Source organism: Salmo salar, chromosome ssa01, assembly GCF_905237065.1.
Source record: "Salmo salar chromosome ssa01, Ssal_v3.1, whole genome shotgun sequence".
NCBI classification, from domain to species: Eukaryota; Metazoa; Chordata; class Actinopteri; order Salmoniformes; family Salmonidae; genus Salmo; species Salmo salar.
Genome location: NC_059442.1, coordinates 44,193,391 through 44,220,752, shown reverse-complemented (window position 1 = coordinate 44,220,752; position 27,362 = coordinate 44,193,391). Strand labels below are relative to the sequence as shown.

At 42.0% G+C, this 27,362-nt stretch overlaps 1 protein-coding gene across 6 annotated transcripts in view; it reads left to right on the top strand.

The window, feature by feature from the left end:
* Positions 1-27,362, top strand: part of stxbp5b (syntaxin binding protein 5b (tomosyn)) — a 63,219-nt gene that overhangs the window by 15,855 nt on the left and 20,002 nt on the right. For 4 of the 6 annotated variants that reach the window (XM_014197167.2, XM_014197140.2, XM_014197150.2 and 1 more), the window contains exons 1-17: positions 323-812; positions 1,608-1,705; positions 9,460-9,541; positions 10,613-10,713; positions 11,710-11,844; positions 13,116-13,179; positions 13,296-13,379; positions 13,779-13,902; positions 15,909-15,987; positions 16,137-16,291; positions 23,039-23,111; positions 23,336-23,483; positions 23,681-23,748; positions 23,943-23,983; positions 24,143-24,369; positions 26,540-26,721; positions 26,984-27,109. In XM_014197167.2, the coding sequence (XP_014052642.2) occupies positions 675-812; positions 1,608-1,705; positions 9,460-9,541; positions 10,613-10,713; positions 11,710-11,844; positions 13,116-13,179; positions 13,296-13,379; positions 13,779-13,902; positions 15,909-15,987; positions 16,137-16,291; positions 23,039-23,111; positions 23,336-23,483; positions 23,681-23,748; positions 23,943-23,983; positions 24,143-24,369; positions 26,540-26,721; positions 26,984-27,109 (1,925 nt within the window). In that variant the 5' untranslated portion in view covers positions 323-674. Of the gene's footprint in view, positions 1-322; positions 813-1,607; positions 1,706-9,459; positions 9,542-10,612; positions 10,714-11,709; positions 11,845-13,115; positions 13,180-13,295; positions 13,380-13,778; positions 13,903-15,908; positions 15,988-16,136; positions 16,292-23,038; positions 23,112-23,335; positions 23,484-23,680; positions 23,749-23,942; positions 23,984-24,142; positions 24,370-26,539; positions 26,722-26,983; positions 27,110-27,362 lie in introns of those variants that run through there. The other 2 variants (XM_014197159.2, XM_045718230.1) reach the window with 2 other exon arrangements.

Genomic DNA, 27,362 nt, shown 5'->3' with positions numbered 1-27,362 from the left:
CGCTTTGTGAGTGGAAAAAGAAACGAAACAACTCCACCTGCCGGAGAAAACATTATTGGTCCAGTTGTCCATGTAGCTTCGCCTCTATTTTCAATGAGTGCTAGCTTTGTGATTTTGTCAAGTAAACTCGCTGGATAGGTAAATTAATGTATAGTGCATATTTCATAATGTTGAAGGTTATTATCTTATTCAGTGATTCGTTATTTGTTTAACAACCGTTTCCAAAAAGAATGATTGAACGTTATTTATATGTTTACATACTGGATCCAATGTGTAACGTTACATCCGGCGTGTTGCTGCCTCTACCGCGCAGACTCGTCTCTGCGTTTCCGTGTTAGCTAGGATGGCTAACAGTAGCCTAGCTAGCTGGCTGCCGTCAGCGGAGGGCTTACAATCGACTCCGACTGGATACATGCAATATCGATGGTTACAAATAGATTTTTCGACAAGAATGCATTAATGTGCATATGCTTAAACTGTGTACACGTGAATTGTACTGTGGAGAGCGCAGTGCCAACACAGTCCGTAACATGCGAGCGAGATTAAGAACAAGATAATAGTGTTAGCCAAGTGTGCGTCTTTAACTAACATCTAGCTAGGAAGTGCACTATCCAATTTATGGTGGCTTTGTTGATCCAATTTGTGTGTTTCGTCCTCGTCTGTATTGAGGGAAAATGAAGAAGTTCAATATTAGAAAAGTGCTGGACGGCTTGGCTTCCTCTTCATTTTCCTCTGCATCTCCACAACCGGGAACTAGTCAAAACGATGTGATCCAAGAGACACTACGGTCGGAGCATTTTCAGCTCTGTAAGGTGGGCTACTAACTAGCTAGCTGTTTTGCTGGGAATCATTGAAGTTTACAGCGAGTTAGCAGGAGCAGTGTTGATACATATTGACAGCGCTTGATTTTTAAATCATTAGTGTCTTAAGTTATTTGTGTCTATGCTGACATTGCTTTGATGCGGTTCTTGTAACTAGCTAGTATAGGGGGTAGCCAGCTATAGAATTGTTAGCTGTCAAGATAATCAACTGACTGCCTCCCACAGTCCCAATTTCTGGCATTGCCATTGGCCAAAGCATCAACCCACCAGTTAACAAGCAAGGTTATGTCATCTTTGTCTTTAATGTCCTCAACCAACCAGCCATAAATTAAATCGGAATAATCCTCTGGATTATGTAATTAAGTAGCGGACTAAACTGCACTCCATGGTCAAGGAATTTTCTGATTTAATTTCAGTGGAGTTTAGCCTGCTATAATTAAAGTGATAATGTCATCCGGTGTTGTTGGCTAGCTAGCAAGCTACACCAGCTATCCAATAATCTGACTGTGACAGGGAACACCTGGCTTGTCAAACGGGATAGCTACTTTCCTAGAAATATTTAGCTTTTTACTTCTGTGGAAAAGAGACACTCGTCTAGATATGGATTTAAACTGATCATACATCTTTTGTATTTAGACGAAAACAAATGCCTCTGAAATGTCACACAGTTTCCTGGATACAACAAAACATGAGATGACATAAGAGTAGTTGATTGTATGTCTGTAAAATGTTGAATCTGGATGTGATCTAACATCTAATGCAGGATATGTTATTTGGCTTCTTCAGACTGTGCGCCATGGCTTCCCTTACCAGCCCTCCTCCATGGCCTTTGACCCTGTGCAGAAGATTCTGGCCGTTGGGACTCAGAGCGGAGCTGTGAGACTGTATCTTTTTTGTCTTTAAATAGGGAACTCAACAAACAATATTAGCAATTCCAGTGCAATTAGACCTATCTCTGAGATTATTCATTTATGACCAGTTTCCCAGACAGGTTAAGCCTTGTCCGGGATTAAAAAGCATGCTCAATGGAGATTCTCTGTTGATAGTTATATGGGACCTTATATTGGCTTCTGTGTAAGATCCTCAAGTACAATAAATTAGGAAATTGTGGTTACCCAATAGTACCACATGTTTTCTCTGAGCAGCAGAGTCAGGTTCCCTATATAGGGAATAGGATGCTGTTTGGGACGCACCCTCATACTCATTAGTTAATATCTCTACCATGACATGATGAGCTGTTCGGCTCTGCTCTGCTGCCATATCCTGGGGACCCAACCTGGCCCAAGCTCCTCCACTGTGCTGCCTGGTGTGTGCCAGGATGCCAGCATGCCAGCCCATTTCCACCTCGTGGCCTAGGCTATGTGCTTTGAACACAACTGGCCCTGCTGTGCATGTCTGTCAGACCATGTGAGAGCGCACACAGCCAAGCTGCTGGCTACATGCTGCAGGCCAGGCAGGGTCCCGGTCCTCATTGGTGAAACATAAGCCTGGAGAATAAAATAGCTGTTGGGCTTGTACAACTCCCTAAAGGCTCAGTCAGTTAAGCTCGGCTTGGGTAAATGTATTGATTTGAAGGTCATTCAGTGGCATGGCACCAGTTTATATTGTTCTCAGAGAGTCTTTTTTTGGCATCATGCCATGCTTTAGTTTAGAAAATGTTTGCTTTGCACAGCCCAAAGTAACACAATCTACTGTATGTCATCAGGAGCATCTCATTGCTCCTTGGTCAAGTTGTTATTGTAAAAGATAATGTGTTCTCAATGACTTACCTGATTTTAACAAAGCCAATATATGAGCAGCCATTTACCATATGTTTGTTATTTTATAGGGATGGGTTGCTCTATTCCTTTATCAATCCCAGTCTATACCCTAGGACCATTGTTTAGTTATAATCCACCACCTAAAGAACATAAACACACACTCCTCCATGTTTTAGTGTTCTAAAGAATGTGATTACTAAAGAACACAGCAAAATGGTCTACATTTTATAGATCTGTCTCTACTACCACAGTGTTTTTATCTCTATATTTCATGGACATTTCCACTACTTATCTAATACCTTTATTTCTATGGCTCTTGGCGACAGGTAGCCTAGAGGTTAGAGTGTTGGGCCAGTAACCGAAAGGTTGCAGGTGTCAATACCCAAACCGACAAGGTGAAAAATCTGTCGACGTGTCCTTGAGCAAGACGCTTAACCCTAATTTACTCCAGGGCCACCTTACTTGTGTGTGTGTGTGAAACCTGCAGTAGTAGTCTAATTAAGAAATAAGGCCCAAGGTGGTGTGGTACAGTGCATTCAGAAAGTATTCAGACCCGCTTGACTTTTTCCACGTTTTGTTACGTTAGCCTTATACTAAAATAGTTTTTTTCCCCTTCAATCTACACACAGTACCCCATAATGACAAAGCAAAAACAGATTTAGTCATTTTTTGCAAATGTATTAAAAATAAAAAACTGAAACATTTATCTAAGTATTCAGACCCTTTACTCAGTACTTTGTTGAAACACCTTTGCCAGCGATTACAGCCTCGAGTCTTCTTGGGTATGACGCTACAAGCTTGGCACTTGTATTTGGGGAGTTTCTCCCATTCTTATCTGCAGATCCTCTCAAGATCTGCCAGGTTGGATGGGAAGTGTCGCTGCACAGCTATTTTCAGGTCTCTCCAGAGATGTTCGATCGGGTTCAAGTCCGGGCTCTGGCTGGGCCTCTCAAGGACATTCAGAGACTCGTCCCAAAGCCACTCCTGCGTTGTCTTGGCTGTGTGCTTAGGGTTGTTGTCCTGTTGGAAGGTGAAACCTCACCCCAATCTGAGGTCCTGAGTGCTCTGGAGCAGGTTTTCATCAAGTATCTCTCTGTACTTTGCTCCGTTCATCTTTCCCTCTATCCTGAATACTCTCCCAGTCCCTGCCGCTGATAAACATTCCCACAGCATGACGCTGCCACCACCATGCTTCACTGTAGGGATGGTGCCAGATTTCCTCCAGACGTGATGCTTGGCATTCAGGCCAAAGAGTTCTATCTTTTTTTCTCCTGGTCTGAGAGTCCTTTAGGTGCCTTTTGGCAAACTCCAAGTGGGCTGTCATGTGCCTTTAACTGTGGAGTGGGTTCTGTCTGGCCACTCTACCATAAAGGCCTGATTGGTGATGTGCTGCAGAGATGGCTGTCCTTCTGGAAGGTTCTCACATCTCCACAGAGGAACTCTGGAGCTCTGTCAGAGTGACCATCGGGTTCTTGGTCACCTGCCTGACCTAGGCCCTTCTCCCCCGATTGCTAGTCTTGTTAGTTTCAAGCTTCTTCCATTTAAGAATGATGGAGGCCACTGTGCTCTTGGGGACCTTCAATGTTGCAGAAATTTTTTGGTCCCTGTCCCAAGATCTGTGCCTCGACACAATCCTGTCTCTGAGCTCTACGGACAATTCCTTCGACCTCCTGGCTTGGTTTTTGCTCTGACATGCACTGTCAACTGTGGGACCTTATATCGACAGGTGTGTGCATTTCCAAATCATGTCCAATCAATTGAGTTTACCACAGGTGAACTCCAATTAAGTTGTAGAAACATCTCAAGGATGATGAATGTAAACAGGATACACTTGATCTCAGTTTTGAATCTCATAGGAAAGGGTCTGAATACTTATTTAAATAAGGTATTTCTGTTTTATTTTTTATACATTTAAAAAAAAAAATCTAAGCCTGTTTTCGCTTTGTCACTTTGGGGTATTGTGTGTACATTGATGATGAAAATGTTGTATTTAATAAATTACAGTAAGGCTGTAACGTAACAAGATGTGGAAAAAGTCAAGGGGTCTGAATACTTTACGAATGCACTGTATATGGCCAATATACCACTGCCAAGGGCTGTTCTTGTGCATGCTGTTGCGGCGTGATATAATGGTCATATATCAAAAACTCCTGAGGTGCCTTATTGCTATTATAAACTGGTTACCAATGTAAATGAAGCACAAAAAATACATGTTTTGTCATATCCATTATCAGGCGATCAGCATTCAGGGTTCAAACCACCCAGTTTATAATACAGTAGTGTTACTGGTTACAGAATCTTTGTCGTTTGACACTAGTTCCTATTTCACAAATGTCAAATAGCAGAAGAGCAAGTTATTTGCGTGTTGTGTTATATTGTAAGCTGTTTGGTTTTCTATTGAAACACATTGTACATTTTCATGTGACTTGAGGTATGCAGGTTCTTGTCTTATGATGATTGTCATCATGTTGTCATCTGATATGAACCCTCTTGTTGTTGTGAAATGCTGCAAGGCGAACCACTGTGGTTTACCAATGAGGAAGTGTCTCTATTTCTGTCAGTTGGTGGAATAGCCTTTCTCACTCTGGTGTAGTTTTACTTAGCATACCTGGGTTAAAACATACTGAACAAAAATATAAACACAACATGTAAAGTGTTGGTTTCATGAGCTGAAATAAAATAAATCCAAGAGATTTTCCATATGCACAAAAAGCTTCTTTCAAATTTGGTGCACAAATGTGTGGCATATCAATAAGCTGACTAAACAGCATGATCATTACACAGGTGCACCTTGTGCCGGGGACAATAAAAAGCCACTTTTTAATATGTGCAGTTTTGTCACACAACACAATGCCACAGATGTCTCAAGTTTTAAGGGAGTGTGCAATTGGCATTCTGACTGCAGGAATGTCCACCGGAGCTGTTGCCAGAGAATGTAATGTTCATTTCTCTACCATAAGCTGTTGAATTTGTCAGTACTTCCAAATGGCCTCACAACCACGCCAGCTCAGGACCTCCACATCTGGCTTCTTCACCTGGACAGCTGATGAAACTGTGGAAACCGTCTCAGGGAAGCTCATTTACATGCTCATCGTCCTCACCAGGGTCTTGACCTGACTGCAGTTTGGCGTCGTAATTGACTTCAGTGGGCAAATGCTCACCTTTGCTGGCATGCTGGAGAAGTGTGCTCTTCACAGATTAACCTCGGTTTCAATTGTACAGGGCAGACCGCGTGTATGGCGTTGTGTGGGCGAGCGGTTTGCTAATGTCAACGTTGTGAACAGAGTTCCCTTTGGTGGCGGTGGGGTTATGGTATGGGCAGGCATAAGCTACGAACAACGAACACAATTGCATTTTATTGATGGCAATTTGAATGCACAGAGATACCGTGACGAGAGCCTGAGGCCCATTGTTGTGCCTTTCATCCGCCGCCATCACCTCATGTTTCAGCATGAAAATGCACGGCCCTATGTCGCAAGGATCTGTACACAATTCCTGGAAGCTGAAATGTCCCAGTTCTTCCATGGCCTGCATACTCACAGCCCATTGAGCATATTTGGGATGCTCTGAATCAACGTGTACGTCAGCGTGTTCCAGTTCCTGCCAATATCCAGAAACTTTGCACAGCCATTGAAGAGGTGTGAGACAACATGCCACAATCAACAGCCTGATCAACTCTATACGAAGGAGATGTGCCGCGCTGCATGATGCTGATGGTGGTCACACCAGGTACTGACTGGTTTTCTGATCTATGCCCTTACCTTTTTTTTGTAAGGTGTCTGTGACCTACAGATGCATGTCTATATTCCCAGTCAAGTGAAATCCATAGATTAGGGCCTAATGAATTTATTTCAATTGACTGATTTCCTTATATGAATACTCAGTAAAATCTTTGAAATTGTTCCACGTTGCGTTTTATATTTTTGTTCAGTGTACTATTTGAAATCTTAAATACTTTGAGAGTTTGTTCTAGCCTACCTGAAGTGTCAGATGGGTGGGGTTTACAGTTTTGGGACTATTCTATTGGTCTAATTAAGCCAGGCAGACTCAATCAATTACAGATCAATTATTTGAACTGATATCAAATAGTATTGGAACCCAAGTCTGCTACTAAGAACAGTGCCTCTCAACTAGAAAGGAGATGCTGATGCTATCATAGGGACCACATGTGACTACTTCCTGTGCCATGACATTCCAAAAGCATGTGTTTTGGCTTTTCATGAGAAGTGGAAAACGTTAGCACTAAAATATTCTTGTAATTGATTGTGTGGTGGTGATTAGTGAATCCTGTACTCTGTCAGCAGCCCAGCAGCAACTATGTAAACTGTAGGAGTCTTGGGTGTTAACGCTGCTGCACCATCAACATGAACTCAACTGCTTTTGGACTCGGGAGAAGGAACTCTACTCACTTGATCACAGTAATTGTTCAGATGATGTATGCGGAGTGATCACTGACATTACACTTTATAGCCCTCTGATCAGATGATATTGTGATGCCTACGGTGGAGGCTGCCTGGTTAATGGCACTCTGTTGGGCTGTAGTGTAACCCCACCTTAGTTTGTTCAAGGCATTCAGGGGTTGTTTGATTATAGTTGTTGTTAATCCTGTTCAAACAGACATTATTTCAGTGTGTCACAGTTGCAAGTACACTGAGTGTACGAAACATTAGGAACATCATCTTTGTGTTGCATTGCACTCCCTTTTGCCCGCAGAACAGCTTCAATTCATTTGTGTCGAAAGCATTCCTCAGGGATGCTGGCCCATGTTGACTCCAATGCTTCCCACAGTTGTGTCAAGTTGGCCTGTTAGTGGCATGGGGCATTATCTTGCTGAAAATATCAATTTTGCAGATGGATACACTGCTGCCATGAAGGGATGCACATGATTGGCAATGATGTCATGTGGCATTCAAAACGTTGCTCCATTTTTATCAAGGGGCCCAATGTCTGCCATGAAAACAGACCCCACACCACCAACAGCCTGCAATGTTGACACGCACCATGTTGGATGTATGTACTCATGGTTTTCTCCATACCCTAGTCCTCCCATGGGCATGAAACAGCAGCAACCGGGATTCAGCACACCAGGCAATGTTTTTCCACTTCAGTGCTTTAGTTCCTTAGCCCACCTCATCCACAGTTTCTTGTTTTTTGCTGAAATAAATGGAACTCGTAGGGTCGTCGGCTGCCGTACCACATTCATGTCAAGGTACGATGAGTTGTGCATTCTTTTATTGGTCTTTGGGCACCAATGTTGTACTGGACTATCAGTTGACTGACTGGCACTTAAATCTTTTGTCTTGCCCATTCACCCTCTGAATGGCACACATGCACAATCTATGTCTTAATTGTCTCAAGGCTTGAAAATTGTTATTTAACCTGTCTTCCTCCGCTTCATCTACACTGATTTAACAGGTGACATCAATAAGGGATCATAGCTTTCACCTGGATTCACCTGGTCAGTCTGTCATACACTCAGTGTGTACAGTACAGCAGGCCTTATCTCTGAGCATGTCTGTCATCTGGTGCTCTTTTCATTTTCACCACCAGGTACATTAAGGAGGCTGGCAGTCCCCCCCCCCCCCACACACACACACGTTGCGAGCAAAACATTTTAGTGGCCCCCCCCCCCCTAGACAGCGGCTGGCCTGTAATTCGACCATGATAACAAGTTTAGATAGTTTAGTGCTAAGTTAGCTGGCCAATCTAAAAAAAAATGTAACATGGGTGTTAGCTAACGAGAGAAACTGCTGATGCACAACCAAATTTCGAAATTGCACCTTGTCTTTTCTAACTTGCAACAAACAGTAAGTTGAGACTTATAAATGAGTTGAGTAAGTAAGTTGAGTAAGTTGAGACTTATGTAAGTTGAGACTTATGACTTATAAATGCCGCCTTAGTTAAACTTTCTAACCCCATTAGAAACCAACACATAAGCTTGTTTTATCCCTTTTGTTTGTAGACAATGTAATTGTAAACAGACTACAGATTGGCCCTGTAGGTATTTTTAAGGTCTAACTCATTTAATCTACATTCATTTTGAGACCGCTTGTCTCAATTCCACAGTGAATTATTTCTCACAGGACTGTTCCCATGGTTGCTTGGCAGTTATGTACAGTATATCAGTGGCCTTGGGGTCATAGTTTCACAGTGTCAGCAGACAGGAAACCTCTGACTTGAAGGACCCCACAGCCTGCATCCCAAATGGCACCCTATTCCCTATGTATTGTACTACTTTTGACCAGAGCTCTAGTCACAGGTAGTGCACTAGGGAATAGGGTGCCATTTGGGACACACTCGGAGAGAGAGAGCTGATACTCCGCAGTAGCCCTGTGCTGCCTGTCAAATTGGCTTCCATACTGATTGATGCATAGAGTTATGAATAACACTGTCATGGTCCACTGGTTTTTATTTATAAGTCCCTCACTTGTATTTAGTCAGTCATATGGACAGATATAGTTGTGTGGAGCGGAGTCAGTCAGTGTTGTTTTAAAAGCTAAGGGAGGGAAGCAAAGAGTCTTAACTTTCTGTGGTTGGGATCTCCAAGCTCATTCAACTCTTGGGCTCAGGGAAAATACATCATCCAGACCCATTGCTGAAGTTGAATGCAACATGGTCCAAGCATAGGAGGATTCTCATGTGCCAGTCATATACAGTACTACCATGCCTCCCTTTTAAATTACTATACATCTGTATTGTTTCCTTGAACCCTGCCAGAATGGGTATTTACACAAAATATTTACACGATGGCTGGTGCTGTATGTGTCTTGCTGGTGACAAATCTAATTTCCCCTGGGGATGTGTATAAACCCAGATGCTGATGATGAATACGTAGTCCATCTCTCCTGTATGGTCTGTTCCTTGACTGAGGTGTTTAGTTTTGGCCGTGCGGGTGTGGAGTGTTACTGTCAACATGAGAGTGGTGCAGCTGTCATTCAGCTCCAGTTCCTGGTCAACGAGGTGAGTCCCACTCATAGAGTTGGGTACAGGGCACATCTTTGCATTTTTGTTCCCCCTCTATCCAACTCTATTGTCCCGCTCCCCAGCAGCACTCCCCAGGGCTCTGTCTCAACAGTGTTTCCTCTCTGTTCTCACCTTCTCAAAACGCATTTGAGAAGAAGGTCCGAGGGACAGAACCTCCAATGCGTTTTGAGAAGGAATCGAGGAGAAAGGACATTATGGAATCGAGGAAATACTATTGATAAAGTCCTGGATTGAATCATTGCCTTATCCGTTCAGCCCCATTCCTCTCCCATTATATAATCTGTTTTATCTGCTCATTAGCATGCACTACAGTTAGACAGTATGTAACTAGCCTAGTGGTTATTACCCAATGTTTAAAGGGTAGGTCGCATTAACGTTACCATATTTAGCATATAGTTTTGTGTCTAAAGTCCCAAAGCAAAGTTACAGCTCACTTTTCTATTTTGGGATTTATTACATAAAACCGATCAAAATGTCGGAAAATTTTCGGTAGCACAGAATAGATCCTCCATATGACGTTGAGAAATAGTGCATTGTGGGTAGTTCCGGAAATAAGTTAATAAATGTCAAAACCACAAAACATAACTATGTTTGTAGTTATAGGTAACCAGACCGTGACTACAACTAAGTTACTAAATCTTTGACCACACTGTGTTGTTACTTTGGTTAGTAAAAACGCGTGCTTCCTACCCTTTAATGGACCATGAATCTTTACTAGTGAACACATTGAGTTAACAGTAATGTAGGCTTTGTGGAGGCAAAACTCTGTAATGGGTTCTTTATTGTATGGACATGATATTGTTTTATTCAGCCCTACCTCTGACTCAGACCTGTCCTGTTAGCATGTTCACTGAAGTTATGTTCAATAGGCAGGCAAAAACGAAAGAAAATGTCCAAAATGGAGTGAAATGTGTACTTGTCGAATGAGAAACACACATTTTTGTAAAACTTTTTGCAACCGTGTGCCATTATGAACATTAATTACACTGTTGGTTCTTTATTAGATGTGTGGAGGTATTATAACCCCTTTATAACCACTATCAACAGGGGGCGCTAGTCAGTGCCTTAGCTGATGACAGCGTTCATCTGTGGAACCTGAGGCAGAAGCAGCCAGCTATCCTGCACACTCTCAAATTCAACAGAGAGAGGTATGTAGGTATAACGTGAACAGTGGTCGTATTTGAATAGAGCTAAAGCTGTAGCTACATTCAAATAGGCTAACTTAGACCCGTGAGTCATCATATGAAATATTCCCTTTTAAGTCTTTTCTCTCGTCTTAATTCACCCCCTCTGCGGTTGTGGCTGCGTCCAAAATGGCACCCTATTCCCAATATAGTGCACTACGTTTGACCAAGGCCCATCAAAAGTAGTGTGCCATCTAGGGAATAGGGTGCAATTTGGGGTATATGTGTGTCCAAAATTACTCCTGCTGCTTGTTGAATCTCTCCCGCTTCTCTGTCTGGCCAATAGCCCTTGAACCTGCTTGATACCATAGTAACCATTTTCCGTCTGCATTTAGTGATATATCATGTTTTATTCTAATGAAAGACTTCTCAAGGCACCGTCTTCATTTTATAGCGCACTACTTTTGACCAAGGCCCATTGGGCAATAGTGTATAATTTCGGACACAGCCAGTCAGTTGCTTGCTACCAGATAGGAATTCATGCTGCTGGCTCTGTATGCAAATATTACACTGTGTATTTATTATGGACCCTTTTTGTCACATGAAAGTGTAGGTTCACCTGTCAAATACTGTAGAATTTTTGATATGTCCCTTGCTAAAATAGGTTATTAGGTCGCCCTTTCTAATGTGTTTTAATGTGTATAATTTATTGCTTCAGAGAAAGCTCAGATTTACAGTATTTGACAGGTGAACCTACACTTGATGTAGTTATGTTTGTTGAAGTAACTAAGAAATAATATACTCTTTCTCATTCACCTTTTTACATTATTCCCTCCCATTTTGACAGGATCATGATCAAATAATCATAATGTCTGCATCCGAAATGGCACCCTATTCCATATATAGTGCACTACTTTTGACCAGAACCTTATGGGCACTGGTCAAAAGTAGTACACTATATACGGAATAGCATGCCATTTGCGATTCACCTCTTGATTAGTTTTGCCTTTGCCCCTCCAGGATCACGTTTTGTCACCTGCCCTTCCAGAGTAAATGGCTGTACATTGGCACAGAGAAAGGAAACATCCACATCGTCAACGTTGAGTCCTTCACACTGTCAGGCTACGTTATCATGTGGAACAAAGCCATCGAACTGTGAGTCTGTCTGTATTATGCTGTTATCTGCTTAGGTTTCTATGTCTACGCCCCAAATGACATCCTATTCCCTATGGGCTCTAATCAAAAATAGTACACTATACAGGAAATATGGTGCCATTTGGGACGCAACCTGTGTGTTAGTTAGAAGTCTGTCAAAGACTGTGTTTATTCTTTTGTGCCATTTCTGCCGTGTTTTTTGTACTTAGACCAAGGGTTTTAAACCAAGGGTCCGTAGCCCCTAGGGGTCCGCGGAGGTACTGCAGCGGGACCATAAACATTTATATAAAAAAATATAGATCTTCTTTCTAATGATGTCAACTTTATTTTTCAATTCCTAATATTGAGCAAATTACACTCACTGGAGTATCTGACATATGCTTTGAAAAAGTACCTGCAAATACTGTAGGCTACCAGTGCGGCAAGTGCTGCTGGTAAGCTTTTTTGACTTGGACATACTTTTTTGCCAACACATTACTAACCTTTGTTTAACAAAGTAAACAGATGCTCTTAGCGAAAATGTGTTTGTAGTTACCTTTCTAGCGCATAGGCTAAGTTAGAGTTTACACGTACTCTTTCAAAATAATGAAAAACGATCTACCAAATCTCCAAAACGACTGATTCGAGGCAGAAATGAGTTGGAGCACTCAGCAAAAAAAACAGAGAGTAATAACTTTGTTCAGGATGAGTACAGTTGACTGACATTTTGACATCAAGCTGACGTGTTCTTTAGTGTCAAAGTCAGTCACCTGTACTCATCCTGAACAATGGATTAAAGTGAGTTAAAATGAATTATTCTCTGCCTTTTTTCTTGACTGCTCCAACTCCTTTCTGCCTCGAATTAGTCCTTTTGGAACTTTTTCTTGGTAAGCCCTTTTCATGATTTGTGTCATTGTTGTCGAGCACCCCTCCTTTCCTTTGTTTGGTGAGGTGTGAAAGCCCACCTGAACTCTTATCTCCCAAATCTATTCATTTTAAAATGTTGTTTACTTCTCCTTGCCTTTATCGTTCACCTGATGGTAAGACAAGACATGGTATTTTCTTCCCCACTAACGTACAGTGGGGGTCCCTGGGTTTGCCTGGGAGGGGGTTGAAGACCCCTGACTTAGACTATTCATTTCCTTGACAGCTGAGGAAGTTGGAATGTAAACCAGGAAGAAGAATTTAATTAGATAAGAATGTTACATTCATCGTTTGAATCAAACAGACAGTAGAAGCCAAGCATGTTAGGAGTGAGCATGTTCCCTCCATCTCCCCTTGTACCTCCTTAGGTCCTCCAAGTCACACCCTGGGCCTGTGGTCCACATCAGTGATAACCCTATGGACGAGGGAAAGGTACGGAACTTTCCAAAGAACATTCATTTATTCATTCCAGAGCTTCATAACATTACTGATTATTTACAACATGCTACTAAAAATCTAATTTTCAAAATGTTTTGTTGTTTTGGCAGATTTTGATTGGATTTGAATGTGGGACTGTTGTGTTGTGGGACCTGAAATGCAAAAAAGCTGATTACCGCTACAATTATGATGAGGTAAGGCATCTTCCTGTGGCTGTTGGTTCCTGTGGGAACTGACTGGGAAGAGGGGAAGTTCCATTTAAATATGAAATACACAGTGAACAATGTTGTTCATGATTTGTCGTACTACATTATTGATCTTCATTGCTTAAGTTTGTATTGGGGCTTTATGTTGATGCTCAATTCAACGTAATTTTTGGAAAGTACCAATGGATTTGTAAGAAATGTATATTTTTGTGGATTCTGACTGATTATGTAGCAATATTTTGGAAAAATAGGATGTTAGAGATAGCCTTTTCTAAAAGTCATGAGATCCACACCACAACATGCTGTTATTTCCCTCAAAGTTAATATACACTATGAAGCAGCCACTCTGTGTTTATTCCTATCTCTGTGTTTTCTCTTCATCTCCAGGCTATCCACTCAGTAGCCTGGCACCATGAGGGCAAACAGTTCACCTGCAGCCACTCAGATGGAACTCTGACTACATGGAACGTACGCATCCCTGCCAAGCCTACAATCACCATCACACCACACGGTACGTTCTGTTGTACACACAGACATACCACCAAGGGTCTCAATGCACCTTAGGGGGGAAAAAAGATGGATGGAAACAGCACAACATAGGGAAGCCGATGTGCGTTAGACCTTTAAACAAGTTAGCATTCACAAGGTTGTAGGGCCAGACGGATTACCAGGACGCATACTCCGAGCGTGTGCTGACCAGCCGGTGTCTACACTGACATTTTCAACCTCTCCCTGACCCAGTCCGTAATGTCTACATGTTTCAAGCAGACCACCATAGTTCCTGTGCCCAAGAACGCCAGGGTAACCTGCCTAAATGACTACAGCCCCATAGTACTCACATCTGTAGCCATGAAATGCTTTGAAAGGCTGGTCATGGCTCGCATCAGCACCATCATCCCAGAAACCCTGGACCCACTCCTATTCGCATAGCTCCCCAACAGATCCACAGTTGACGCAATCTCTATTGCACTTTTACACTGCCCTTTTCCACCTGGATAAATGGAACATCTACATGAGAATGCTGTTCGTTGACTGCAGCTCAGCATTCAGCACCATAGTGCCCTCCAAGCTCATCACTAAGCTAAGGACCCTGGGACTGAACATCTCCCCCTGCAACTAGATCCTGGACTTCCTGACAGGCAGCACCCAGGTGGTGAGGGTAGGCAACAACATATCCGCCACGCTGACCCTCAAAACGGGGGCCCCTCAGGGCTGCGTGCTTAGTTCCCTCCTGTACTCCCTGTTCATCCACGACTGTGTGGCCATGCACGACTCCAACGCCATCATTAAATTTGCCGACGACACAACGGCGGTAGGCCTGATCGCCAAAGACGATGAGACTGCCTATAGGGAGGAGGTCAGAGACCTGACATTGTGGTGCCATGACAACAACCTCTCCCTCAACGTGAGCAAGAAAAAAGGAGCTGATCGTGGACTACAGGAAAAGGAGGGCCGAGCACACTCCCATTCACATTGACAGAGCTGTAGTGGAGCGGGTCGAGAGCTTTAAGTTCCTTGGTGTCCACATCACTAGGGACCTATCATGGTCAAACACACCAACACAGTTGTGAAGAGGGCATGATAACGCATATTCCCCCTCAGGAGACTGAGAAGATTTGGCATGGAACCTCAGATCCTCAAAAAGCTCTACAGCTGCACCATTGAGAGTATCCGGCTTCTGATCGCAAGGCGCTATAGAGAGTAGTGCGTATGGCCCAGTACATCACTGGGACCGAGCTTCCTGCCATCCAGGACCTCTATACCAGGCGGTGTCAGAATTGTTGACTCGAAATACCCAAGTCAATGACTGTTCTCTCTGCTACTGTATGGCAAGTGGTACTGGAGCGCCTTGTCGGGGACCAAAAGGCTCATTAAAAGCTTTTACCCCCAAGCCATAAGACTGCTGAACAGTTAATCAAATGGACTATTTACAATATTGACCCCCTTATTTTATTCTTATTTGATATTTTTTGCACTGACTCTTGCACAGGCTTGATGTACACTCACTGGACTCTAACCACACACGTACACACACACAAAACACATGCATATTGACGCTACACACACACACACACATTTACATTCTCTGTTTATTATCTATGCATAGTCACTTTACCCCTACCTACATGTACATATTACTTCAATTTCCTCGACTAACCCGAACACCTGCGCATTGACTCTGTACCGGTACCCCTTGTATATAGCCTTGTTAAAATTATTTTGTGTTACTACTATTCCTTTAATTTATTTAGCAACTTTTTAAAACTTTTTTAATCTTTGCAATGTTGGTTAAGGGCTTGTAAGTAAGTATTTCACGGTGAGGTCTACACCTGTTGTATTCAGCGCATGTGACAAATACAATTTTCAGCACATGTGACTAATTACAATTTCATTTGAGCACGCCTAAATGAGTTATGATAGACTATATGTTTATGTGGGCATTTAAATACATGTTTACTAGTTTTATTAATCAGTGTACAGAAAATAATTTTTTTTTTGTGCAAAATGACATCTCAGGTAAGCAGCCCAAGGATGGAAAGAAGCCAGAACCATGCAAACCTATCCTTAAAGTGGAGTACAAAACGACAAGAGCTGGGTGAGTGATTGGTTGTCCGATTAAACAATAATAAATAAAGGCTAGACCAGGGACCCACACATGGTGCCATCTGGGGGCCTGTCCTGCGACACACTTGACCATATGATAGGTCTTGTATTATTTATTTAATTTACTTGTTTCTTATCTAGGGATGCCTTCATGGTCATGTCTGGAGGCCTGTCCTATGACACAGGGTGCAGGAGAGCCTGTCTGACAGTGATGCATGGGAAGAGTACTGCCCTCCTGGAGATGGACTATCCCATCGTAGACTTCCTCACGCTCTGCGAAACACCATATCCAAATGGTGAGTTCGAGTTGTATACTATGGAAGCATATAGCTGTAAAAAATCATTTTGAAATTGGATAATGATACATTTTGAGAGCCACCGTGCCTTCAGAAAGTATTTATAACTGTTGACTTATTCCACATTTTGTTGTTACAGCCTGAATTGAAAATGGATTCGATTTTTTTCTCTCACCCATGTACACACAATACCCCATAATGACAAAGGGAAAACTTTTTTTTGATATTTTTCCAAATTTATTGAAAATGAATTTGAAATATCTCATTTACATAAGTATTTGCACCCCTGAGTCCATACTTTATAGATTACAGCTGTGAGTCTCTAAGAGCTTTCCACACCTGGATTGTGCAACATTTGCCAATTTATTATTTTCAAAATTCTTCAAGCTCTGTCAAATTGGTTGTTGATCATTGCTTGACAACCATTTTCAGGTCTTGCCATATTTTCAAGTAAATTTAAGTCTAAGCTGTAATTCGGCCACTCCGGAACATTCACTTTCTTCTTGGTAAGCAACTCCAGTGTAGATTTGGCCTTGTGTTTTAGGTCATTTTCCTGAAAGGTGAATTAATCTCCCAGTGTCTGGTGGAAAGCTAGTATTTTTCCTGTGCTTAGCTCCATTTTGTTTCTTTTTTTTTATCCTGAAAAACTCCCCAGTCCGTAACGATTACACATAACATGATGCAGCCTCCACTATTCTTGAAAATATAAGCAGAGGTAATCAGTAACGTGTTGTATTAGATTTGCCCCAAACATAACACTTTTTGTTCAGGACTAAAAGTGAATTGCTTTGCCACATTTTTTTCTGTATTATTTTAGTGCTTTGCTGAAAAAAGGATGCATATTTTGGAATATTTTTATTATGTACAGGCTTCCTTCTTTTCACTCTGTCAATTAGGTTAGTATTGTGGAGTAACTTCAATGTTGTTGATCCAGCCTCAGTTTTCTCCTATCACAGCCATTAAACTCGAACCATTTTAAAGTCACCGTTGGCCTCATGGTGAAATCCCTGAGTGATTTCCTTCCTCTCCGGCCACTGAGTTATGAAGAATGCCTTTATCTTTGTAGTGACTTCACCGTGCTCCAAGGGATAGTCAATTTTTTTACCCATCTACAAATAGGTGCCCATCTTTGCGAGGCATTGATAAACCTCCCTGGTCTTTATTATTGAATTTGTGTTTGAAATTCACTGCTCGACTGAGGGACCTTACAGATTATTGTATGTGTGGGGTGCAGAGATGAGGTAGTCATTCATAAATCATGTTAAACACTTATTGCACACTCAGTCCATTCAACCTATGTGACATGTTAAGCACATTTTTACTCCTAAACTTATTTAGGTTTGCAATAATAAAGGGGTTAAATACTTATTGACTCAAGACATTTCAGCTTTTCATTTTTTATTAATTTGTAAAAAAAATAAATGTTTAAACATAATTCCACTTTGACATTATGGGGTATTGTTTGTAGGCTAGTGACAAAAAAATCTGACATGCCAAAACGTGGTATATTTGGAAAGAAGAAATCTGGGAGATTGAGGAAATGACCAGAAGATAGATAGGTGTTACATAGTTCAGAATACACAAGATCAAGCGCACACACACATTTTTATCTCGTTTTTTTATTTATTTTGAAAGTTGTCTTTCATTGACAATCTGAGTGAATTATTGATTCCCAGAGCTGGAAACAGATCAGATGGCTTCCACAACATGTGAACAATATACGAATAAAATGGGATTGATAGACCCAACAACTAGAAATGGGCAGATGTTTTAGTAAGTGGTGTCAGGTGTGGTCACGGGACGTTTCCAAGTGTCCCTAAACCTCTCCAAAGTGGCATATGTCTATAAGTTAGATAATTCCAGTGCTATTACATATTTGCAATCCCTAAATGCTATTTGTTCAGTATAAAAACACAATTCATACCATATCAACCTCTCTCAAACATTGTGGTGGTGTCGGGGTACATACAAGGGATATCCAAGTGTTTTTTTCAACCTCTCCAAAGTGCCAGAATGTTTAGCCTAGGCATGTCCAATGTATTGGTCCCACATACAAATTAACTGTTTACAAAAGCAACTGATATACATAAAATATATATAAAAATGTTTTATCAAACACAAACTTGGTTAGACACGTGTCCTTCACTAAAAAAGGTGCAAAAATAGAAATAAGCTGAACTGTTTACAAATGGCATTCGTGTTGGTTTTACATCCCAGGTGTAGATCATTAGATTTCACTTTCAACGTAGCTTGTGCATGTCCTGATAGTCTTTGAAGCAGTCCCTCTCTGCCAGGAAACAAAAAGCGAACTGGCATTTCAGACAAAAGATCTGTCATTTCCCCCTTTTCCCTTCCTCTGTGTTTTGTGCTATGCTTGCAGTTCTTCCTTTTTGTCTTTTGGCATGCGTGTTGGATAGTGGCATTCACCTTGAGTGGGGGGTCTTGTGATGGTTGTGAGGTTGCTTTGGGTCCCCAATTCGGCCATTTCAAACACCAGCTGCTCCAACTGGGAGAGAGGGGTTTGACCTTTTGCTTTGGCCATCTGCTTGTGGAGAATGAAAGCATTTACTGTAGCAAACCTCTCTTATACCACTTTCTGGTCTTGTGGAGGACCTGGTAGTAGCCTATCAGAGCATCAGATAGGTCCACATCCCCCATGCTGGCATTGTAGTCCTTCACAGGAATGAGGACATTCTTCCTCCTTGAGACATGGTTGTTATTGAATGCCTTATGCTGTGTGGTGAGCATGGTTACTTTCCTAGTGTCCTTCCATTTCACAAAAAGCACCTTGTTCAAATCAAATTCTATTGGTCACGTACTTAGCAGATGTTATTGAGGGTGTAGCGAAATGCTTGTGTTTCTAGCTCCAACAATGCAGTAATATCTAACAATTTCACAACATACACACAAGTCTAAGTAAAGGAATGGAATTATGAATATATAAATATATTGGCGAGCAATGTCAGAGCAGCATAGACTAAGATACAGTACACTCCCAGCCTCCCTGTAGGCTGTCTCATCATTGTTGGTAATCAAGCCTACTACTGTTGTCGTCTGCAAACTTGATGATTGAGTTGGAGGCGTCCGTGGCCACGCAGTCATGGGTGAACAGGGAGTACAGGAGGAGGCTGAGCACACACCCTTGTGGGGCCCCAGTGTTGAGGATCAGCGAAGTGGAGATGTTGTTTCCTACCTTCACCACCTGGGGGTGGCCCATCAGGAAGTCCAGGACCCAGTTGCACAGGGCAGGGTTCAGACCCAGGGCCTCAAGCTGAATGATGAGCTTGGAGGCGACAATGGTGTTGAAGGCTGAGCTATAGTCAATGAACAGCATTCTTACATAGGTATTCCTCTTGTCCAGATGGGATAGGGCAGTGTGCAGTGCGATGGCGATTGCAACGTCTGTGGACCTGTTGGGGCGGAAAGCAAATTGAAGTGGGTCTAGGGTGACGGGTAAGGTAGAGGTGATATGATCCTTGATTAGTCTCTCAAAGCACTTCATGATGACAGAAGTGAGTGCTACAGGGCGATAGGCAGTTCAGTTCCCTTTGCTTTCTTGGGTACAGGAACAATGGTGGCCATCTTGAAGCATGTGGGGAGAGCAGACTGGGATAGGGAAAGATTGAATATGCCCGTAAACGCACCAGCCAGTTGGTCTGCGCATGCTCTGAGCACGCAGCTTAGGATGCCGTCTGGGCCGGAAGCTTTGCAAGGGTTAACACGATTAAATGTCTTACTCACGTCGGCCACGGAGAAGGAGAGCCCACAGTCCTTCGTATTGGGCCTCGTTGGTGGCACTGTTATCCTCAAAACGGGCAAAGAAGGTGTTTAGCTTGTCCAGAAGCAAGATGCTGGTGTCCGCGATGTGGCTGGTTTTCCTTTTGTAGTCCGTGATTGTCTGTAGACCCTACCACGTAACGTCTTGTGTCTGACCTGGTAAATTGTGACTCCACTTTGTCGCTATACTGATGTTTTGCCTGTTTGATTGACTTACGAAGGGAATAACTACACTCTTTGTATTCTGCCATATTCCCAGTCGGAAGCTACCTGGAACATATCCCGGTCTGTGTGATAAAAACAATCTTGAAGCGTGGATTCCGATTGGTCAGACAAGCGTTGAATTGTCCTTAGCAAGTATACTTCCTGTTTGAGTATCTGCCTATAGAAAGGGAGGAGCAAAATCGAGTCATGGTCAGATTTGCCGAAAGGAGGGCGGGGGAGGGCCTTGTAGGCATCCCGGAAGTTGGACTAGCAGTGGTCGAGTGTTTCAGCAGCACTAGTACAAGAGTCAATGTGTTGATAGAACTTCGGCAGCCTTGATCTCAAATTTGCTTTGTTAAAATCCCCAGCTGCAATAAATGCGGCCTCAGGATATGTGGTTTCTAGTTCGCATGGAGTCCAGTGAAGTTCCTTGAGGGCCGTCGTGGTATCGGCTTGAGGGGGGATATACATGACTGTGACTATAACCGAATAGAATTCTCTTGGGAGATAATATGGTCTGCATTTGATTGTGAGGTATTCTAGGTCGGGTGAACAAAAGGACTTGAGTTCCTCTATGTTATCACAATCACACCATGAGTCGTTAATCATGAAATATACACCCCCGCCCTTCTTCTTTCCGGAGAGATATTTATTTCTGTCTGTGCGATGAACTGAGAACCCTACTGGCTTGATGGACTCAGACAGTATATCCCGAGAGAGCCAAGTTTCCGTGAAACAGAGTATGTTATAATCCCTGATGTCTCTCTGGAAAGAAATCCTCACCCTGAGCTCGTGAACTTTATTATCCAGAGACTGAACATTAGCGAGTAATATACTCAGAAGCAGTGGGTGGTGTGCGCGCCTCCTAAGTTGGACTAGAAGTCCACTCAGAGTACCTCTCCTCCGCCGGCGGTGTTTTTGGGTCGGCCTCTGGAATCAGTTAAATTGCCCTGCAGGGTGCGAACAAAGGATCCGATTCAGGAAAGACGTATTCCTCGTCGTAATGCTAGTAGTGCGGTGAGTTATCGCTGCTATGATATCAATAGTTCTTCCCGGCTCTATGTAATAACACAAACAAAAAATCTGGGCTACTAATGTAAGAAGTAATACATAAAAAAAAAAAAAATGATTGCAAAGTTTCCTAAGAGCTAGAAGCACGGCTGCCCATCAGACGGGGTGATTGGTTGACATATCTGTGGGGGGTGAAGACCTTGACCGGTGGGGGCAATTTATGGGGAGGGGTGGCTCTACAAATGTTATCAAAAATCTCTGCATCCTACCACTCTTTGTTAGTCCTGCTCTAACGTATGGTCCCCCTCTCCTCTGTCTTTGACATGTCGTTTACCTTGGTCTTGGGGAACCCGATTCTGTTCGGAGGAATGGTGCCACAAGCCCCTATTTTCTTTTTCAAAGAGGTCTATGAAAAGTGGATGTAGAACCATCAGAGGTGGTGATTGACAGCATTGGGGAGTGAAGACCTTGACCGGCGGGGAGTGGTGGCTCTCAAATGTTATCATCAAAAATCTCAGCATCCTACCACTTTGGTGAATAAAATAAAGGGATATATTGTTGTAAGACACACATAGTTACAGTTGACTAAATTTAGAAAATGACATTAGTGTAAAGTAAAAACACCAAGCCTAAACTTTATCTGTAAAGTGACTCACGAAGGTGTGAAGTGCACACACACAATGCAAACAGTAACACTTTGGAGACAAAGGAACAGGTGAGAACCACAAATTAACAACATTAACAATGAGAGTTTAGTGATCTATGCAAAGGATGAAACTCAGAAGAGCAAACAGTGAAGTAATATGAAACATAGACAATAACTACTTTGGAATTATATAACATTGAAATTACTTGTTACATAGGCCTATGCAAACCAAATCCAATGCACAAAAAGCAGACAACTTATAAAAAATGAAATACATATAGTAAATTATCTCTGTCAAGTCATGAAAATAATTTACTTACAGATCTAAAAGTGGATCCAATCCTTCTAGAAACTTGGTCCCATGTGGCTCAGTTGGTAGAGCATGGGCCAAAGTTCACCCAACCAATTGTGGGACGCTTGTGGAAGGCTACCCGAAACATTTGACCCAAGTTCAACAATTTAAAGGCAATGCTACCAAATACTAATTGAGTGTATGTAAACTTCTGACCCACTGTGATGAAATAAATAAAAGCTGAAATAAATCATTCTCTCTACTATTATTCTGACATTTCACATTCTTAAAATAAAGTGGTGATCCTAACTGACCTAAGACAGGGAATTTTTAATGGGATTAAATGTCAGGAATGGTGAAAAACTGAGTTTAAATGTATTTGGCTAAGGTGTATTTAAACTTCCGACGACTTCAACTCTAGGTAGCATCCATCTTGAAATGAGGTCTTCGGCTCAGCCTGCCTTTATACATTCATATGCCCATATATGATAGTAAGTCACAAAGATTTTAAGGCACAGATCAATAGCCAAGATATCCAGCATTCCGCAGACATCCTGCTTTTGCAGATAAGTCCCTGCTGCGTTCTCATACCAGACTGAATTGAATAAAAACATCTTTACATTTAAGACGTTAAACAACAAAATGTGAAAAAGGGTCAAGGGGTGTGAATAATTTATGAAGGCACTGTATATTAAGCTTCAATATCTAACACTATCATTAGGATTTCTTTATCAAGACTTTTCTGTCGTTTTCTAATGGTTTAACTCTTTTTAACATGTTTAAAAAATAAATAAAAAATTATTCTGCGTCCTCACAGATTTCCAGGATCCTTATGCTGTAGTTGTCCTTTTGGAAAAGGATTTAGTTGTCATCGACCTTAGACAAATTGGGTGAGTTTTGTAGTTACAGTAGGCTACTTGTGTGCTTACTTGCATGTTTACTTATGGTGGCAGGATACATGGAACGATGGCCTGCTGTTTGCAGACTTGACATATAGTAGGGGGGAGGGGTTAGAATGAAAGCAGAGGACAAGTTTCCATTGGACACTAAAGTAATATTCTTCTTCTAAGTCTTAGTGTCTTACAACCACAGCTTTTTCCCTTTTGACTGACAGATACCCAATATTTGAGAACCCGTACTCTCTGTCGATCCACAAGTCTCCAGTGACGTGCGTAGAATATTTTGCTGACTGCCCTCCTGAACTCATACCTGCACTTTACTCTGTTGGCTCCTGGCAAAAGAGACCTGGTTACAGTAAGAAGGTAATGTATCCCACTTAAAAATAATATTTTAGAAAATAGGCTTTATCCCACTTAAGAAATGTGTTATGTGCTTACATTTGTTTTTCAATATTGGAATAGGGCTTACTGAATTGTTTTATATTGGAATAGGGCTTTGACTGTATTTATGTGGTCACAAGGTTATATTTGTGTAGTAAATACCTTTTTTGTATTTCCAGGAATGGCCCATAAGTGGTGGTAACTGGGGCCAAGGCACACTAAGCTACCCTGAGATCATCGTCACTGGGTGAGTACCTACCGAACACCTGAAGGCTGAGACAGAAACACAACCATAGAGATCCTATAATTCCCCTCTATAAGTAATTCTTAATACGTCTATGTGCACAACACTTACCTAACACAAACTGGATTTCGATGATTTATTTACGGTATGCATTTACAAACAAAACTGTTCTCATTTTCCTTCTTTGCAATGAACAGACATGCTGATGGATCAATCAAGTTTTGGGATGCTTCTGCAAGTGAGTGGCGTTTTCATTTGATTCCTTCTATTATATAATTGGATGAAATAGGAATACCACAATGGTTTGTCCCTTTTGTAAAGCAATGGAATACATTTGTGTGTAGTATGTAGGTCGTTGCTCATAGTTCATTACATTATCCCCCTTCCTTTGTTCTAGTAATGCTCCAAGTACTGTACAAGCTGAAGACTGCCAAGGTGTTTGAGAAGGCTCTAAAGGGCGGTAAGGAGGAGAAGCCGAGCACGGAGATAGTGGATGAGGATCCCTACGCCATCCAGACCTTGTCGTGGTGCCCAGAGAGCAGGATGCTGTGTGTGGCTGGAGTCTCTGCCCACGTCATCATCTATAGGTTCAGCAAACAGGAAATAACCACTGAGGTGGTGCAGGTAACTGTAGCAACCAGTTTCTCAATATCATACCAATGCAGCGTTTTGAATATACAGTTGAAGTCGGAAGTTTACATACATCTTCGCCAAGTACATTTAAACTAAATTTTTCACAATTCCTGACATTTAATCCTAGTAAAAATTCCCTGTCTTAGGTCAGTTAGGATCACCACTTTATTGTAAGAATGTGAAATGTCAGAATAATAGTAGAGAGAATGGTTTAATTGCAGCTTTTATTTATTTCGTCACATTCCCAGTGGGTCAGAAGTTTACATACATTCAATTAGTATTTGGTAGCATTGCCTTTAAATTGTTTAACTTGGGTCAAATGTTTCGGGTAGCCTTCCACAAGCGTCCTACAATTGGTTGGGTGAATTTTGGCCCATTCCTCCTGACAGAGATGATGTAACTGAGTCAGGTTTGTAGGCCTTCTTGCTCACACACGCTTTTTCAGTTCTGCCCACACATTTTCTTTAGGATTGAGGTCAGGGCTTTGTGCTGACCACTCCAATACCTTGACTTTGGTGTCCTTAAGCCATTTTGCTATAACTTTGGAAGTATGCTTGGGGTCATTGTCCATTTGGAAGACCTGTTTGCAACCAATCTTTTACTTCCTGACTGATATCTTGAGATGTTGCTTCAATATATCCACATCATTTTCTCTCCTCATGATGCCATCTATTTTGTGAAGTGCACCAGTCCCTGCTGCAGCAAAGCACCCTCACAACATGATGCTGCCGCCCCCGTGCTTCACGATTGGGATGGTGTTCTTCGGCTTGCAAGCCTCCCCCTTTTTCCTCCAAACATAACGATGGTCATTATGGCCAAACAGTTCTATTTTTGTTTCATCAGACCAGAGGACATTTCTCCAAAAAGTATAATCTTTGTCCCCGTGTGCAGTTGCAAACCGTAGTCTGGCTTTTTATGGCAGTTTTGGAGCAGTGGCTTCTTCCTGGCTGAGCTTCCTTTCAGGTTATGTTGATATAGGACTCGTTTTACTGTGGATATAGATACTTTTGTACCGGTTTCCTCCAGCATCTTCAAAAGGTCCTTTGCTGTTGTTCTGGGATTGATTTGCACTTTTCGCACCGAAGTACGTTCATCTCTAGGAGACAGAACACGTCTCCTTCCTGAGCAGTATGACGGCTGCGTGGTCCCATGGTGTTTATACTTGCGTACTATTGTTTGTACAGATGAACGTGGTACCTTCAGGCGTTTGGAAATTGCTCCCAAGGATGAACCAAACTTGTGGAGGTCTACAACTCTTTTTCTGAGGTCTTGGCTGATTTCTTTTGATTTTCCCATGATGTCATGCAACGAGGCACTGAGTTTGAAGGTAGGCCTTGAAATATATCCACAGGTACACCTCCAATAGACTAATTGACCTCATTTGAGTCAATCAGAAGCTTCTAAAGCCATGATATCATTTTCTGGAATTTTCCAAGCTGTTTAAAGGCACAGACAACTTAGTTTATGTAAAACTTCTGACCCACTGGAATTGTGATACAGTGAATTATAAGTGAAATAATCTTTCTTAAGAAAATTGTTGGAAAAATGACTTGTATCATGCACAAAGTAGATGTCCTAACTGACTCGCCCAAACTATAGTTTGTTAACAAGAAATTTGTGGAGTGGTTGAAAAACGAGTTTTAATGACTCCAACCTAAGTGTATGTAAACTTCCGACTTCAACTGTATATTGTGTGGGTGTATTACAGGGATGTTTTTTTTACCCGACTAATCTGGAATTCCTGCTTTTCTGACATCATTCTCCATTCATAAAATCGTTGAACTTTACCTATATCCAAAACCAGTATTTCCCCCTGATTTCCCATTTCACCTGCTATTAGTTTTCATGTTTATGACTAGATATTATCGCTAGGGCCCTGTGTTTTGAGCATTAATGTCACGTGACCTGGATTTGAACCTTTATTTAAAAGATTTTCATCAAACTTTCCCCTTTTCTTTTTATGTCAGATGGTCCAGCACCATCCTCAATTGCTTTCATTTTTGGTGTAATTCTTTAATTTTAATGGTTAAGCTCTAGGTCATGTGATATGATACTCCAAAACACAGGGCCCTAATTATGACTGTAAATAGCTGTGGATAAGAGTGTCTGCTAAATTACTCAACAACAAAAATTAAATAACATATTTGTTGTTGACTCTCAGCTGTTGGAGGTCCGTATGCAGTGTGAGCTGGATGATGTGGATTCTCCAGACACTGCAGGAGAGCATCCTCCCACCCCATCTACCCCAGTACACTCCTCCTGCCCAACTCAGGAGGGAGACCCCCCTGAGACCCAGCCCTCCACAACTGATGACGGGCCCCGGGATAATGTACCATGCCTCAAGTACGAACCAAACAGTTAATGTTTTTTTCCTGCTTAGCACTGACATTTCAATTGTAGACTCCAAATCTCCAATATAGTGTTTTATTACAAAAAGTGCCATCTGTGAAGATAAGATAATAATTAGGCTATTTGTATATAAGATTAATGCAGATACAAATGCATGTGAACAATAGGTGGTAGTGTAGATGTGTATCTAGGTACACTACAGTATTCACTTTTAACACCGCAAGTCATCTAATCCTGGTGTGTTGTTTCACTGCAGAGTCCGGAGCTCCCCTCTGAAGCAGTCTCCTGGTTACCAGGTGGATCTGGTCATTCAGCTGGTCTGGGTTAGTGGGGAGCCGCCTCAGCAGATCACCAGCCTGGCTGTCAACTCCTTATACGGACTGTAAGTCTACGTCTGCCTGCCTGTCTGTCTGTGTCCGCACGAACCACTGCACTCTTGATGGTCAAGATGTACATTAGACACATCACCTGCGGTTGTATTCATGCAGAGATCATACACAAAGGGAATATACTGTAACTGTGTCAAAGGCTTTATTGGTTGCCTTAGTATCAAACTCATTCCATGGAGGGCTGAGTGTCTGCGGGTTTTCGCTCCTCCCTTTTACTTGATTGGTGAATTAAGGTCACTGATTAGT